We start from the raw sequence: 18471 nt of genomic DNA, 5'->3' as shown, positions 1-18471 counted from the left end.
CATACTCCCAGCACGGCTGATTTCAGGCTAACAACGTGATATCACCGAATGCATTGTTGGAAAGAGATGTGCAGATCATTATAGAATCCCCACCATTCGGCTAACATAGGCATAAATAATCTCAAGAGCACAGAGATAATAGTGAGATATAGGAAAACAATTAGGAAGTGAAGAGTTTTTGAATATATGTCGCCTTTTAAAAAACATTTAATTGTAAGTTTATACAATTTGATTTTTAGTAATGACTATGTTTAGCAACCATCTTGCAAAATTTCTTAAAATTTAATGAACTCTTAGGAGCCAGTTCGAGCCAGTTCCAGCACACCACTTAACTCCAGGCCTATGGAGACTTGGATGGAGCCAGGACTAGTACCAAGGTCTTTTCACTTCACTCCAGAAAACAAGTCCAAGGGAAAATAATTCACAATGTAATTAGGATTACACTGGATGATGTAATCCTAGGATGATGGATCCTGACCTTCAGTTATGACCCATAAAGAGGGCCTTTAAGTGATTTTAGTTGATATTGGGTGTCACCAGAAAAGGTTTTTCAAAGAAAAAAGAGATTATATCTGAATCTTGTTCTAAATCATTGTGCATTGCAAACCAGAACACTTAAAAAAAAAATCTAATGAGGGTGGAGAAAATCCTGAGGAGAATAAAGAAATGATCAGGTAGACAGTGAAACAAAGAAGTTATAACGGACCAGCCTAGAGAGATTAGGATGCCATAGGCGGAAGTCCTAAGGTGGCATGTCCCAAAGCCATAAAATCTAGAAGGGGCCTATGGTGAACTCTGATGCCCCTGTTTCCCATGGGCGTCCCTGGCAAGGGGTGGGTGATGAAGTTTGCCGATGGAGAGGAAAGGCTGATTACATGAAAGGGTTTGTGGTGAGGGATGAATGGGAGGATTTCTTTGGAAAAGTTTAAATGTATTAATATTTATGAATGACTGATCTTAATGGATTATAAGCTTTTTTAGGGTAGGGACCTCTTCCTTATTTCTGACGTGTAGCCCAGTGTCATCAGCTGGTGTAGTGTTCGGCGTAACCTCGAGAGTTTTAAGCTGGGGAAGGATAGGATGGATCACGCTGGCTGCGGTGCAGAGACGAGGGGCCGGAGTGGAGGAAAGACAACTGTACGGAGGCTGTTGTGTAGCCGTCAGGGGAGCCCTGACAGTGGCTGGGACTAGGAGGGTGGGCGAAGTGGACAAGAGGTAGATTCCAAATGTGTTTTGGTTCCAGGGCTCGTGGGAGTGGGCTGGGTGGGGGTGGGATGGCGGCTGAAGGAACTTCCTCTGTCGTTTCTTACTTGGTTCTAGGATCAGTCATTAGTGAGACTCAGGGGAAACAGTCCGTTCATTGTGCAGGATGTTGGTGATGTAGAATACAATTTTTAAAAAAAATTGTGTTTGTTTTTTTTTTTTTGGAATAAGGCCTTGCTGTGTTGCCCAGGCTGGAGTGCAGTGGCTATTTGCAGGTGTTATCACGGTGCACTACAGCTTCGAACTCCTGGCCTTAAGTGATCCTCCTGAGTAGCTGGGACTGTAGGCATGTGCTACTGTGCCCAGCTCTGTTTAAACATTTTTTTACAATTCAATGGCTTTTATTATATTCAGAGTTGGGTATCTATTGCTACTATCTAATTTTCAAATATTTCTCTTGCCCCACAAAAAACTCACACCGTTTAGCCATCACCCTCCAACCCTACATCCCCCCAGCCTCTGGCAATCACTAATCTACTTTCTGTCTTTATAGATTTGCCTATTCTGGACATTTCATGTAAATGGAGTCATACAATATGTTATTCTTTGTGACTGGCTTTTTTCCACTTAGCGTATATTTTCAAGGTTTATCCATGTTGTCACTGGTATCAGTACCTCATTCCTTTTTATTGCCAAATAACATTTCATTGTATGAACATGCAACATTTTATGTTACATTGTTTAGCATTGATAACCTTTTGAGTTGTTTCTGTGTTTTGATTATTATAAATAATGCTGCTATGAACGTATGTGTACAAGTTTTTGTGTGGACACATATTTTCATTTCTCTTGGGTATGTACCCAGTAGTGGAATTGCCAGGTCGTGTGGTAACTGCCAAACAGTTTTCCAATGTGGCTGTCCCATTTTACTGTGCCATCAGAATGCAAATTTTTAAAAACAACTAGAAATAGCTTATAGCATTTAGCAAATAGCAACTTTGGTAACAGGCCTAGGCCAGAATCAGTAGGGTTTGGGAGCAGGAGGAGATCCCCTGTGGTCAGTTGGTGCTAAGCAGGACGTCACAGATTTGCTCATGATGTGGACTAATCTGGCATGGAGACACCAAGGTATGTCCCTATCCAGGGTCACATTTGCACTAGATTAAGAAGTGGAGCCATGCTGCTTACATTCCATTCAAGTGCCCTTGACCGCACGCCATTATGTGATGAGCTGAGGATATTGGATATCTGGGTGCACATTTGTTAGGAGGAAAACACACCACTTGGGTAAATCCTGGGCATTCCTGTCTCCAGTTTCACCCTTGTGAATTGTTCACCTCATACTTTTCGCCAGGCTTGCTAAGTGGCAGGAATTGTTAAATCTGACCCCTAAGCTTGAGCTTACAAACTGAATTTAGTTCCTTGCTATCTGTGTCATTGTCCATACTATAAACTCTAGGTCAGGGACAAAGCCTAGCTAGATCCAGGGGAAAGTGCAGGAAAGCAGGGTCTTTCTATTGTGGTAACTGTGCGGTTTGAGTTGTCTTCAGTTAAACTGTACTTATTAATAAGCTTTTAAATTCATTTTCTAGAAGTTGCTATTCTCTCAAACTGTTCTTATATATTACATCTGGTTTTGTCTCATAGGTAACAATTGCTTGTGATGCGGTTCTCAGCTCAAAATCTCCATACAGAAAGCAGGACCCAGACACATGGGAAAATGAATTGCCAGTATCGAAATATGCCAATAACCTCACGCAGCTGGACAATGGAGTCAGGATTCCTCCCAGGTGAGAGTGAGATAGCAAAATGGAACTTTATCCCCTAAAACTGGCCAAAGGAATGTTTGTTTTTCTACCTTTTCTCTGAATTAGCAGTTACATATTTTCTTACAAGACGTCTTTTATTAAAATAATAAGCTTAAAACATCTCTCCAAAATTATCTGTGCCTTTGTAGCAGATGCTGAATGTGTCCAGCCCATACCCCTAATCCCTTCCCTGCCCTAAAGCTGCCAGTTGTGAGCACTTGGAGCTCTTTGCCTGAGTGCTGTCTCTGCCTGCTGAAGCCGGCTAGGCCGATCCATGGGGCAGTCAGAAATGCCACAGAGTAAAGCTCCCTCCTCTCCTCCTGGAACAGCCCTCAACCAGTGACTGTGGATGGAGTGGGAGGATAAATACCCCAGCTCCCTGCCCCTCCAGGTGGGCCATCTGTCTCTGGCAGTCCCCTGGCTGCCTGAGCCTCGGTGGCCCATGGTGATCATTTGCTCACTGATGTACCCTGTACCGGCTTCCTGCCCTTTCTTATCTCTCTTCCCTAGACCCCTAGGATCACCTCCCACACAAGCCATTTACATTCACATCTTTATCTCAGACTCTGTTCTGGGGGAACCCAATTTACAACAGTCATTGTCTGTCACATCTTGGCTGGAATGCTCTTTGGACTACATTAGCATCTCCTTTAATTAGGTGCCGCTGGGTTTACAGAGGCAGCCACTGGACAGAAAAGGAGATGGATGAGGAATGTCTCTGATTTGGTTGAACCCTGACTGTTGTACTGCGTTCATGTCTGTGTGCTCTTAGGAAAGAAGTGTTACTTCTGGGCCTCAGTTTCTCCCTTTGTGAAAATGCGGAGGGTGATACTAATACTGTTTACTAGAATTAAATGATGAGACTTCTGTAAGGCACCTGGCACATTTAACATTCCCTTAAGTTGGTTTCCTTTCTAGTTAATGTAGATTTGCAGTCTAGTAGGGTTTTATTTAGACTGGTTTTACCATGTGTGATTAATGCTTTAGAACTTTAAATGCTTATCACATGGACTCCTTAGTATCTTAAATTTGTTCAAGTTCCATTATCTCTCATGTAGGAATTTCAAGGAAATGACCTCTCCTCCTGTCCCCATGTTGTGTGTCAGTTTCCTAAAGTAAAAGAATCATCTGAGATGCTGGAGGACCTTGTCCACATCTGGGAGGCAGGCAGGGTGCTGAGTGGTCCTGCTACTCTGGGAGGGGTAGTGATAATGTTCTGCGAGGAGGACATGGGGAAGCACCGTCCCTTCTTCCACTGAGTGTTTGTTGTGACCTTCCTGCTTGAGATGCTCTCTCTTCTTAGATGTGGAAGGGTGAATGACCCAAGGGACACATTTCACACACAGGCTGAAAGTAATATGGCTGGTTTATTCACCCGGGTGCGGGTGGGCTGAGTCCGAAAAGAGAGTCAGCACAGAAGGGGGTTTAGTGAGGGTTTTTATAAACAGGGATAGCCGACCCCCTCCCACCTGCCCTGTTCAGTTCTTTGTTACTGGGCCAGACTGGCACGTGAAGAATTGCTTCCTGCTACGTGCAGCAGAGGACGGTGGGCAGAACAGCTGTTTGTAGTAAATTCTTCTTCAAACAACCGACTCCTACGACCCGTTTGCCGCAATCGCATCCATCCTTCTATTCTGGCGTCTTGTTATCAGGAGCGCTAGGTTGGGATGGCCTTGGTCTCCATCAGGGAGGGAGGGGGAGGAATGCTGGCTGCAGCTGTCTGTCAGATCTACAAAGTCCAAGGACTCCCCAGACTCCTGCGGCTATTGTTTCACAAACCTAAGTTTTGCGTTAACCACATTCTGTCCCATACGTACTTTTCGGGTTCCCACCTGGAATAAACCTAACAAGATGTTAATTGTTTTCTTATGCTCTGGTTGTTCTGACTGTTCTCCAATGGCTTTCCAGTGGTTGGAAGTGTGCCAGATGTGACCTGCGGGAAAACCTCTGGTTGAATCTGACCGATGGCTCTGTCCTGTGTGGAAAGTGGTTCTTCGACAGCTCTGGGGGCAACGGGCATGCGCTGGAGCATTATAGAGACACAGGCTACCCTCTGGCCGTGAAACTGGGAACCATTACTCCTGACGGGGCAGGTGAGTGTGCCTTCACTGAATTTGGGAACATGCAGTGGCTTTCCCTTAGATTTAACCAATCTCTTAATCCCTATAGTTGGAAAGTGTAGCTCTAGGCTCAAACAGCCCAAGTTTGAGTCTTGATTCTTCCTCGTATTAGCAATGAGTTCCTGGACAAGTTTTCTAATCCTCCTGAGCTTCGGATACCTCATCATGAGGATAACAATGGTACCTCCCTCATCTGTTTGTTAATGTGCATAAAGCATTTAGCCTAGTGCACATAGTAAGGTCTTAATGAAAGTTAGCTGCTATTGCTGTTATCCGCTGTGTATCTCTTGGCTAAGAAGACAGAAGCAGAAAACAGGGTTTGTGAAGTGAGTGTGCATAATCAAATCCACTATGAGAACAGCAGGAGGAAGCCTTGGAATCCATTTATGGAGATTAGTATCATTTTAGGAACAAATGGATTCATTATGGAGAAGATGAGTTTTAAAGGATATGGTGTGTTAAGAGAGTCCCTGAAATCACCTGGCATTAAGGGTGTTCACGTTCTTTAGAGGATTAGAATTGTTTCCTCCTTGTGCTGTCAGCCTCAGAGTCAGGTCTGTTTCTGTTTGTGCTCACACAATGTACTCTGAAACATTAGCTTCTGGCCACGTTTGTACCGTTAATACCTTCTACCATTTTGTGAGGGAAAAGGGAAAGAATATTAGAGTCAGTAATGAGAATCTTAAATATTGAGTAGTGGCTATAAGAACCCATCATCTAATCATCATTGGAAACATTTATTAGACACAGATCTGGACCCACACCCAGCCCACTTGTCCCCATCTTTCTGGGATTTATTTAGTCTCTATTTCTTCTTTGCTTTAAGGTAAGATGTTGTTTTTAGGAAAACTATAAAATCTATCTTCTTCTTTTCTCTTCTTCTCTGTTATTTTTCTATGACTGAATTAGCCTGCCTCAGAGTTAATTGGCCAAGATCTTTTTGCTAAATAAAGGGACACTTCTCACCCATCATTGCTTTTCTATTGAACTGGTTTAGTTTCTCATTAATTCTATAATTGAGGGCTGGCAGTAAGGTTATGTCAGGATTCTTTTGTTTCACATTTTAGAGAATTTTCCTGCTTCCAAATCTTATGGAATTATCTTAACTCATTAAAGAAAAGTAACTGCAGGAGTTCCAGGTGGTACCAAACATTTTCCCCCAAAGTGAATGACCCTATATACAAGCCAGGTTTCATCCTAAATCTTCCAGGATTTAAAGAGGAAACACAGGACATGCATTGTATTCCGGGTTACAGCATGATGCTTAGAGGCCTTTCACTGAGTGGGTGTTAAATGGCTGTTGTGTAAGACCTTCTCCTTATAGGGGGTTATAGAGAGAAAGGTTTGCAATGTAGGAGTTCTTTGGGGTAAAATTGCCAGGGGATAATAATTCATATTTTCCTTCTTTCTATGCTATCTTATGTAGTGCTTTTATAGGACCAGTTACTAGAAACCCAGTTCTCAGAACTACTTGTCCATGAGTATAACTCTTTGTAAATGTGTCTTAGTTCTTCTAAATTTTCAGTTGTTTGAAGGCAGGGCTGTGTCTTACTCATCTTGGGGTTCCATGCAAAATCTTACACACATTAGGCACAAATACTTTTAGTACATGAACCAAGTGTTCTATAAACATTTAAATACAGTCATGTGTCACTTAAAGATGGGGGATGTTCTGAGAAATGTGTCGTTAGGCGATTTTGTCATTGTGCAAACATCATGGAGTGTACACAAACCTAAATGGTGTAGCCTTCTACACACCTAGGCTATATGGTACAGCCTATTGCTCCTAGGCTACAAACCTGTTCAGCATGTTACTATACTGTAGGCGATCGTAACACAGTGGTATTTGTGTATCTAAACATAGAAAAACTACAGTAAAAATTCAGTGTAAAAGATAAAAAGCAATACACCTGTATAGGGTACCTACCATGAATGGAGCTTGCAGGACAGGAAGTTGCTCTGGGTGAGTCAGTGAGTTTGTAGTGAGTGAATGTGAAGGCCTAGGACATTATCGTACACTACTGTAGACTTTATAAATACTATACACTTAGGCTATACTAAATTTATAAAAAAATATTTTCCTGTATTCAATAATAAATGAACTGTAACTTTTTCACTTTATAAACTTTTACATTTTTTAACTTTTTGACTCTTTTGTAATAACACTTAGCTTAAAACACATTGTACATTGTACAAAAATCTTTCCCTTTATATCCTTATCCTATAAGCTAATTTCTATTTAATTTTTTTTTTTTTTTTACTTTTTAAACTTTTTTGTTAAAAACTAAGACACAAACACACACACATTAGCCTAGACCTATACAAGTTCAGGATCACCAATATCATTGTCTTCTACCTCCACATCTTGTTTCCCTGGAAGGTCTTCAAGGGCAATAACACGCATGGAGCTGTCACCTATGCTAACAATACCTTCTTCTGGAATATCTCCTGAAGGACCTGCCTGAGGCTGTTTTACAGTTGACTTTTTTTTTTTTTTTTTTTTTTTTTTGAGACAGAGTCTCACTTTGTTGCCCGGGCTACAGTGAGTGCCATGGCGTCAGCCTAGCTCACAGCAACCTCAAACTCCTGGGCTCAAGCGATCCTACTGCCTCAGCCTCCCGAGTAGCTAGGACTACAGGCATGGGCCACCATGCCCGGCTAATTTTTTCTATATATATTTTAGTTGTCCATATAATTTCTTTCTATTTTTAGTAGAGACGGGGGTCTCACTCTTGCTCAGGCTGGTCTCGAACTCCTGACCTTGAGCGATCCACCCACCTCGGCCTCCCAGAGTGCTAGGATTACAGGCGTGAGCCACTGCGCCCGGCCTCTTTTTTTTTTAATAAGTAAAAAGAGTACACTCTAGAATAACAATAAAAAATATAATATAGTAAACTCATAAACGAGCAACAGTTTTTTTTTTTATTATCAAGTGTTATGTACTGTATCTAACAGTATGTGCTAGATTTTTATACAGCTGGCAGTGCAGTAGGTTTGTTTATATCAGCATCACCAGAAACACATGAGTAATGCATTATTCTTCAATGTTATTACAGCTATGACATCACTAGGCAGTAGGAAGATTACAACTTTGTTGTAATCTTATGGGACCACTGTCATATATATGTGGCCCATCATTGACCAAAGCAATGTTGTTATTCAGTGCATGACCATGACTATAATTAGATTCTAGTTAAATGTATGCTAATAATAAATGCAAGGGTTAATTCTATTCTCTATGCATCTTTAATTTTCCAGAGAATTTTTTCTAATGGGGAACTTACTTGGAATCTATAGTGTAGTTTAAATGTAAAGTTTCTTTTCTTTGAATTTGAGAAAGGGAAGTTTTATATTTTCTCCTTGATTAGATAAGACACAGGTGTTCAGTGTAAATATAGAGAAAATAGAGAGAAAAGTTTAGACAAACAAATAAAAATCCCTGGTAATACCACCCTCCAGACTAATCACTGTTAATAATTTAGATAGTTCCTGTGAGTCCTTTTCTTTTTTTAAGGGCTTAATCAATTCTTATACACCACATCCCCTGGCCCCTCCTCCCCCCACCGGCCACATTTTTACAAGAATTGGATCTCAGATCTTCCCATTCCTAACCGTAGAAGGACTCTGCCTCCTCCCAGGCTGTTGCTCAGTGCCGGGTGCAAAGCAGGCATGGGCAGGCCGGCCGAGCTCCCAATTAGAAGAGGAGTCATGTCAGAAGAAACAGTAAGTCAGTCACGGTTTTCCTTGAAGACAGCAGCCCTAAGAGTGTTTGATCTTCCACTCTCTTGGTACTATTCTCTTTCCCATGTGGAATGATGCTCTCCTGTGTGCATATACCACATTTTGCTTATGTGTGTGTTTGCCGATGGACATTGGGTTGCTTCCATGTTTTTGCTAACGTGAATAATAACGCTGCTATGAACACGGATATACAAATATCTCTTCAAGACCCTGCTTTGGATTCTTTGGGGTATATACCCAGAAGTGGAATTGCTGAATCATATGATCAAATTTTCACTGGTAGCTAAAAAGTTATCTGTGATTATTGCAGTGAGTGCTACATCTGTAATTTTTCTGGTCCATTGCTTTAAAAGAAAATGTGGAAAGAAGAAAGAAAAAATATTACCATGGGAACCAGAGCACCTCATGCTTGAATACACTAAAAGAACAGTAGCAGACAAAGGTTCAAGTTGTTCCAGTAGTGGACAGAATTTGACATTATCTTAAGTTCCAGCAAAGACAAAGAATCTCAGTCATGTAACTATGCTAATGGAGGACTTTTTAGTCCTAAATACTCAGGTTCTGCACAGAGTTTGGGCTCCATTCAGAGTGTCATGTCTTGTCATAGTTTATACTTGTGTTCTAATTCCCAGGGGCAAAGCAGATGAAGATGTTACTAAACTTGCTAATATTCCTGTGAGCACTCCTCAGAACTTATACTTCATGGGTATGGCATTGTTTGAGAGGCATTGCATCAATGGGAATGAGCTCTAACCTTTCATAAGAGATAGGCTGAAGATGAAGCCTGCAGTTCCATTAAACTGAGTGCAGGAGATGCCATTGCTGAAGAAAGTGTAGATGACATTATTAGTATTGAATTTATTCATAAACTTGAAGTTCTGCTACAAAGAGCATATTGTCTCCAACAGAAGTTTGAAGCTAACCATGGGCCATCTGATCCTAATTCCCTTGTTAATGATACTGATAAAGATACAGCTATCACCGTGAGGGGGAGTGTGGATGACTCTGGCCGGGGAGACACTGTGAGTATCACAGCAGCTGATTGCTTTGCTTTAGCAGCGGAGCTTGCAGAACAGAGAACGGCACATCTATAGCCTGGAGTCTCTGTCACTGCCCTTGTTACGAAGAAGCCAAGCATTTAGTTGAAGAAGGAAAAAGTCACTCAAGAGTACTGAGAACTGAAATGTTGGAGTGCCTAAGAGACAGTGTTTTCTTGCCAAACTTCACTGTATTTGACAGACTTTTCAGGTCAATCTTTCAGAAATGGCCAACAGAATATTCCTTACTGAGAATGGAAGGAAATTTTTTTATCAGCTTTAATTGTGAAATCATGAAAGAATCCAAAAAGTTTGAAGATGTTTTTGATAAAATGATCTATTAATAAATATATTTTAGAGCAGACTGATCTCTGGCACAGTACTGAAATGGAATTTGCTGCTACAGGGGTGAAAAAAATCTAAATTTTTACGATGTTCTGGATTTTATATTAATGGATTCCTTAGAAGATTTAGACGACCCACCCACATCCATACAGAAGGTGGTAAATAATCACTGGAAACCACTGTGGCTTCAAGTTGTTGGTCGGTGCTGAAACAGAAAAGGCGACAAATGAAGATTCCAGATGGATTTTTTGCCCATTTTTATGCCATTTGTGAACACATCAGCCCTGTCCTAGCCTGGGGCTTTTTGGATCCTAGAAATTCTATGACATATGCTGCTTCTTTAAGAATCAAGTTCATTCTTTCTCAAAGACATTTCTGCCTTTGAGAAGGTGTGCTGTTCGAGTATGGAGACTTTGGCTGAAGACTTCATACAGTTACTCATTTGTCGTACTGAACTTTTACCAGCTTATCTTGGAGCAGATGCCCTGAGGCATACAAGTGCTTGTATAAGTAGTCATAGTCATGTGTCCGGTGGGCTGTTGGAAGCCAAAGTACAATAAGTGTCCTGAGAATCATCCAATTTGAGTGTGCTGTGAAATATTTTAAGGTAACATATATTACATAATTAACAGAATTGGTGGATGTGAACTCAAGGAGGAAAAAAATCTGGTAAAAAATGAGTGACTGGCCGGGTGTGGTGGCTCACGCCTGTAGTCGAAGTGCTTTAGGAGGCTGAGGTGGGAGGCTGGCTTGAGGCCAGAAGTTCAAGGCTGAAGTGAGGTGAGCTGTGATCACTGCTCTCTAGCCTGGGTGACAGAGCGAGACTCTGTCTCAAAAAAATAATAAATAAAATAAAATAAAAAAGGAAAGAAAAGAAAAGAAAAAATGAGCGAGTGTACTGTACTTATATAGAAGTTTTGTCACTGAATCCCTTTGTAGTGTATCCAAAGTGGCTTTTTAGAGCCTTTAGGTAATAATTTAATGTGGTGAATGTTGTAATTGTACAGGAATATTGTTTGAATTGAAGTCACTACTTGGGAATCAATTCATTTATTGTCTTGAAGCTGTCTGAAATGTCCAATGTCATTCTCAAAAGCTCTATTTTTATGCTTTGCACCTGGAAAATATACACTGTAGCCCAAAAAATTCAATCACATGCCATAAAGTTTTATTCCTTATTTTTCTCTATTTAACATTATGTGGTATTTTTCCATGTTATTTAATATTCCTCAATATTTCATGATGGTTCCACAAGTCATTTCACTATTCCCCTGTGAGTTTTTATAATTTTTTGCCATTCTGATGAACATCCTTTTATGTAGGCAAATCTTTGAGTGTTTGTCTAATTATTTCTTTAGGATAAATTCCTGTGGGAAAAAGGTTGAATCTTCAAAATTTTCAGTTGCTGAGATTCTCTTTTAAACAGGTGTAGTAATCTACATTCCCACCAGCAGTGTATGAGAGTACACATTTCAACAAATCCTTGACAACTTTTCGTATGAAGACTTTAAAAAACCTTTGTTAATCTGGTATCTTGTTTTAATTTGCTTTACTAGTGAGGCTGAACATTTTTCTTAAATTATTCTTGGCCATTTATAGTTCTTTCTGTGAATTTCGTAGGCAGATTTTCTAGTAGGTGTATGTGTAGGTGTTTTTCTTATTGTTTTTTAAGAACTCCTTGGCTATTAAGAATATTAACCCAATATCTGCTATAGTTGTTAAGGTCTTTTAGTGGGGAGGGTGAAGGAGGGGGAACTTTTAAGGTTTTTCTTATCATCTAATTGAGGATATTTGAATATATAATCCTATTTCAATCATAGAAAATATAAAACATTGGGCAACAACAATGCAGATCATACACTTTGTGATGAGGGTTCTTGAATTCATTTAGCTGATACAACGTTAACATTTTGAAAAAGATCAGCCTTTGATTCCTGTGTATGTTGTGCAGAGTTGGTTTTAATAAAAATTATTTTCTGCCTAATTATCATTTTATATTAGTTTATGGGATATATCAATTCTATTTTGGTTTCCCTTAAATCTGTTTAATAGATTGCTAGCTATAACTTACTGTTTATTTACAAGCCAAAGAAATTAATAAAAACATGCATGAAGTTTCCTTAAATGTCTAATGGCGAGCCTTGTGGACACTGAGGCCCAGGAGGTCAGGGTGCCGTCTATCTGGGGTAGCCACCTCCTGGTGAAGATACCGCTGCTGAGGGTCTGGTCTTTCACACTCGCTAGGCAAACTCAGGGTGACTCAACTCACAAGAGACAAAGTTTCAAAGTCAGGGCATTTGTTTTTTAGTTCAGAATGAGAACCACAACTGCCAGTACGTGGGATGTTTATGTCGGCTTGACCAGTACATTCCTTCCCTGTGGGAAGCTGAATTATATTTAGAAGATTGCTTGGTGAATATGGAATCCAAGAGGGTTGTGGACTCAAATATTTAATGGTAACATGATCCGATCATCCTGGTTTCCTTTCCCCCAATAAGGATATATCTGTTCAGCAAAAGTTTCTACTCATCCTTGAGGTCTTAACTTAGATTTTTAGTCCTTCAAAGAAGCCCTGATCCCCCAGGCCAGGCCAGTGTGGTAGCATGCATAGTAAAAATGGGCCCCGTATCAGATTCCACTCTGGGTCCCCATGGGTACAGCAACAAACAAACCAAGAAACAGATCACCACATACACAAACAAACAGAAAGCTTCCTCTATGGGAGGAGGCATTGTTTTGGCGAAGCAAGGATGAGGTTCTTGGTAGAAAGAGAGCAGGGTGGGATGGGGGCCAGAGCATGTGCGTTTTCCTTCCATTATGGAAACAAGTTTACCTAAGAAGGTGCTTCAGTACTTTGAGTGATTGCAGGAGTCTTCTAGAGATGCCCAAGGCAGCTGTGAAATTGCCTGTGTTATTGGCTGCACCAGCTCAATAGCATCTCAAGTTGGTCTTTCTTCTTTGGTCATCTTTACCCCCTGACCTGGACATAAGCTCCCCTGAGTTTCTCACAGCCTGAGGATTTGAAATCCAGGCATGGGCTGCTTCATTTTGGTTCTGACCTGGCTTGTGCCCCTCCTGTGTGCCTCTGTGGCACCTCGTGCTGCTCCATCGTGGCACTTTTCCCAAGACCCTGTAATTGTTTGGTGGTGGTCACCTGAGGCAGCAGGGCCTGAGTGCCACATTTTTGTGCACTGCTACACCGCTAGCATCTAGCATAGCCCCTCACCTGTAGTAGGTGTTCAGGAAATACTGTGGAATAAACAAATGGAGGAAGATACACCAAGAAAATCTGCTCCTCTGATTCACCTTGTTTCTTTCTTTTTTTCTATTTTATTGCTGTCTTTTTACTCTTACCTGTTTTCCTTTCCTGACTACAATCTAGGTTTTGTCTGGCCTGGGAGTGCTATTGTCACTTTAAAGTGATCGTACATGCCAACCTCATTCATTTTGCGTGTATTTTTCTAGTGTAGTTGCTGGAGTATTCTCTCATTTCTCGTCTTTGCCTGTCTGTGGCAGATGGCTTATATGCACACAAAGGTAAGCTCGTGCTGGAGAGATGCAGCTTGGGTGGGCAGAGCAGCACTTCCTCTGGGGAGAACCTTTCCCCATCCTCTCCTCTGGCTTACCGCTCGTGTTTGACCAGGAGGAGCCTTGCTTTCCCTCTGCTTGAGCTGTGAGCAGGCAGCCACGCTGGCTTCCCTGGTTTTGCTTCTCTTTCTAAACACAAGAACTTGTTGAGGTCCCTCTTCACCTCTTTCTCCCTTCTGCTTTCCTGTGTGGGAATCTGAGGGAGGATTTAGACTTCTGCCATTTTCTGGGGCTCAGGAAAAGAAAATCGCATGACTACACCATAGCCAAGAAGACGTCTGTTGAGGTTCTTCACACCAAAGTGGCATTTCTTCTAAGATGATTTGAAATATTAAACTTTAAATTTATGAGAGCAGGGACTCGGCTTATCTTATTTAGCATTACATCTTTAGTATCTGTATATGTTTGGTGTTCAGTAAATATATACTGAATACGCTGAAAGAGTGAGTTATTCTGTGTGGCTAAACAAGCATGGCCGGTGGCAGGCAGGCTGGTCGGTCCTAAGAGCATACCATCCAATAGAATCATTTTGATCTTTGACAATTACTTATAAAACATTTTTTCTAATCAAAATATTAAAATAAATTTAGAAAAAAGCAGAAAAGAAAAAAGAAATCTTCCTATTCAGAGATTGCGAATGACTATTACTACTTTGAAATGATTCCTTATAGATTCTCAGTCTTGGTTCCCGTTTCGGTCTCAGTCTCTACTCTCTAACTTTTCCCTTAATCTTTGAATTTATTGCACATACTATTTTCTTTTTCTTTTTTTTTTTTTAAGACAGAGTCTTGCTCTGTTGCCCGGGCTAGAGTGAGTGCCGTGGTGTCAGCCCAGCTCACAGCAACCTCAAACTCTTGGGCTTACGCGATCCTACTGCCTCAGCCTCCTGAGTAGCTGGGACTACAGGCATGCACCACCATGCCCGGCTAATTTTTTCTATATATATTTTAGTTGGCCAGATAATTTCTTTCTATTTTTAGTAGAGACGGGGTCTCGCTCTTGCTGGTCTCAAACTCCTGACCTCGAGCGATCCACCCACCTCGGCCTCCCAGAGTGCTAGGATTACAGGCGTGAGCCACCAGGCCCGGCCCACATACTATTTTCTAATATGCTGATCACACGAATCGGGTATTCATGTTCTAAAATTTTTCATTTATCTTTTCTGGGGATGTCTGCCTCATGTTCTCTGTGATTTAGTTTGTCATTTAACTTGAAATGAAACAATGACTGGTTTACTTCTAAAATGAATGTGGTTACTCAGCAGCTTGGCTATTCGAGGGAGGATCCCTCTGTGAACTTCCTAACTGTGTTTCTTGACTCCAAGTTTCAGGCCGAGTTGTTGAGCGTGAAGGGAAATGCTTGTCAGGCATTGCTTATTTGCCGCCATAGTGTCTGAGCCAAGACCAGATGTTGCTAAGCTGGAGTTGGAGATAAAATGAGTTTCCCAGTGAAAAACACATAAAGTAGCATTTGCAACCAATGTGTCCACTTAAATTTTTTTCTATTACTATGTATTTATAAATTCTTCATGTGTGCCAAGTGGGATCACAGTTCATTTTTAGGTTTCTTGTACATTATTCACTAAATTGTTTTTGTCATTGGGATAGTAAATAACTATAGTGTTTGACCGAATCATGTGGTATCTTTGGAGCAATTAGTGATGGGAGCATTCGAAATGTTATTTTCTTAATGTGGCAAGAGCCTAATGAGTTAAGAACAATAGATGGATGTGTGATTTTCACTTATTTCAAAATCCTCGGCCAATGCCAATGGTGCAATTCTAGCAATTTTATTATTTTCTAACAGAGCTCTGTTAATTAGAGGCTTACAATTTCAAGTCTTCAAACTATCTCACTAATTAATAATAACTAAAGTTAAAGTGCCTAGGGAATGCCATTTTCACCTTCCAACTAGTATTTGAGTGATATTTTTCTGTCACTTGTCATAGATTAAAAATACTGTTGATGTATTTGTTTCAAGTTACAGTTCAGGGGCGGGCGTGGTGGTTCACGCCTGTAATCCTAGCACTCTGGGAGTCTGAGGTGGGAGGATCGCTCAAGGTCAGGAGTTCGAGACCAGCCTGAGCAAGAGCAAGACCCCGTCTCTACTAAAAATAGAAAGAAATTAGCCAGACAACTAAAAATATATAGAAGAAATTAGCCGAGCATGGTGGCGCATGCCTGTAGTTCCAGCTACTTGGAGGCTGAGGCAGAAGGATTGCTTAAGCACAGGAGTTTGAGGTTGCTGTGAGCTAGGCTGATGTCATGGTACTCTTTCCTGGGCAACAGAGCGAGACTCTGTCTCCAAAAAAAAAAAAAAAAAAAGTTACAGTTCAATAGATTTTTAGGGTTTTTTTTGTATTTAATCTTTTTGGAAATTTAAAAAATTGGTTTGGGATTTTTTTCTTTTGCTTTTGAGAATACTGTATTTTATTTAAAAATCTCTAAATGAGGGCTGCTACCACCAGTTATATTGGACCTCTAGGGGAAGAGGAGTAGAAAAGAAAGCTATACAATGTTTAATCTGTTAATAGAAGGACTGATTTCCTGTGGACAGCAGTGAGTCTCCTGTGCCTAGCTGTGGGTCAGAGGGTCACCATAGCTAATGTGCATTACTTTTTTTTCCTTGGACAGTCTAAATTTTACTGTCCTAAAGAGTGTTATCGTTATATCTATTTTCCTTGTCATACATTTTTGTCTTTCTAATTTAGGAATGAAGAAATTATGGTTTTTGAGTCTTCATTCCTATTAAAGGCCTAGAATAGTGCTTCACAGAGTCTGTTGGTATCCTGATGTATCTTAAGAAATACTCTGGTGTAGAGGGAAGAGGATTGGGCCAGGAGTCAGACTGCCTGGGTTCTGGGCCACCTGTGGGAGTTAAGGCAAAATCATTTACCCTTTATGAGCGTCTTTTGCTTATTTGCAAGACGGGCTTGAAAATGTCTGTTCTGTGTCTCTCATTGCGGTGCTGTGTGAGGACAGGGTAGTGGATCGGAAAGCTTCGGAAAACACTAAAACGTTCTTCTCAAACTTTACTGTGCAGTCGAGGGTCTTGTTAAAACACAGATTCTCATTCGGTAGGCCTGGGGTGGGGCCCAAAATTCTGCATTTCTAATGAGCTCCCAGGTGATTCTTCGAGTCCATACACCCCACATTGAGAAGCCAGGTTGCATCTAAAGCATTCTGTTGTCGGGTGGGATTATTATTATCCTGAGGAGAGGCACCCACCTCAGCACAGAGCTGGAGCTTCCTGAGTTCCCCTGGAGTACTAAGCATATCCTCGTTTTCTATGTGTGCTACGAGGTGAACCCATCTGGGAAACACTACAGTCTTCACAGATCTCTCACTAGTTCTGGGAGGTGCAGGCTGGTGAGGTGGCAGGTCTGAGAGTATGGAGATTTCCACAAGCAGAGTTTTGTTTTGTCCTGCACTAACACCCTGACCAGCCATTCAGCTGCTCCCGAGGGCCTGTGTAGTGTTCTCTGTGTTCAACGCTAGGTTCCCCCTGCCATGGGTGGACGGCTGTCACCCTCCTCCTTCACCCTTCCCTCTTCCCAAGCTTAGAGTCTTGCCACTGTGGTTTTGGCTAGACAAATCAAGTGTTAGATGTTTATATTTGCATAATTTAAATTTATTTTAACTTTAAATACTATTCTTTTTTTTTCTTTTTTTGTTCTAGAAAACTTTTTAATAAAAGTTTCTACAGTGTCAAAAGAATTGATGATATGGGTATATTTACAAAATGTACCTATATATTGTTTATTGGTTGTCATCTGTCTTTCGCCCTGTCGGATGTTGTGAAGTTTTTGTTTTGTTCAGTCATATATCCCAAGCCTGGTGTACAGTAGGAGCTCCAAAAATCCATGTTGAATGCTTAGTGACTTGATTACAGATCTCAGTGCTTATTTTCTCTTCACCCTCTAGATGTTTATTCTTTTCAAGAAGAGGAACCTGTTTTGGATCCTCATTTGGCCAAGCACTTGGCGCATTTTGGAATTGATATGCTTCACATGCATGGGGTGAGAAGGTCTACTTTTGTTTCTGTTCCCGCCTTGTGGGGGGTCGGAGGTTAAGGAGTTGGAGATGGGGGTAGGGGGTGGAGGGAGAGGGAACTGTTTGGTTTATTTAATATATAATTCCTCTAACATAGATCGTTTTATAGGTTTCAGCTTTTAATTATTGCATTTACTTCTTGAATTTAATTAATGTGTATTTTCCTTTGGTTAGCAGCTTAGATTTTTTATGTTGTAATAAAAATGGCACCTCATCAAGTACTCCTTTGGTTTAGTTGGAGTTTACTTGCAAAATTTCTTTCTCCTTTGGTGGGCAGTTGCATGACCCACTCTTTGCTCACTAAAGGGAGAAGGTTCCAGGAGAAGATCTTTAAAATGATCTGTGACCAACATCACTTTAATTAATTTCAGGAATGGAAGCAGAGCTCATAAGGGGCAGAATGAATAAGCCAACACATTACTGTTGACTGAAAAGCTTTGCTTCATTTAATATTATGTTTGCAAGTTGATGTCATGCCTATGTAACATTTTTCTCTCTGAGGAACTATTTAAATGTGCATTTTGTTTCAGCCCTTTGCTCCCAAGCCGCCGCCCTCTCATGTTCCTATTGTGTTTGT

At 40.9% G+C, this 18471-nt stretch overlaps 1 protein-coding gene and 1 pseudogene across 1 annotated transcript in view; both read left to right on the top strand.

The window, feature by feature from the left end:
* Nucleotides 1-18471, top strand: part of USP13 (ubiquitin specific peptidase 13) — a 106443-nt gene that overhangs the window by 38177 nt on the left and 49795 nt on the right. The window contains exons 5-7 of the mRNA XM_069472896.1: nt 2851-2993; nt 4920-5104; nt 17766-17860. Coding sequence (XP_069328997.1) covers nt 2851-2993; nt 4920-5104; nt 17766-17860 — 423 coding nt within the window. The remainder of the gene's footprint in view (nt 1-2850; nt 2994-4919; nt 5105-17765; nt 17861-18471) is intronic.
* Nucleotides 8769-10814, top strand: LOC138386467 (mitoguardin 1-like; annotated as a pseudogene).

The sequence above is a fragment of the Eulemur rufifrons genome, chromosome 7 (assembly GCF_041146395.1).
Source record: "Eulemur rufifrons isolate Redbay chromosome 7, OSU_ERuf_1, whole genome shotgun sequence".
NCBI lineage: Eukaryota > Metazoa > Chordata > Mammalia > Primates > Lemuridae > Eulemur > Eulemur rufifrons.
This window is presented reverse-complemented; position numbering and strand designations above follow the sequence as displayed.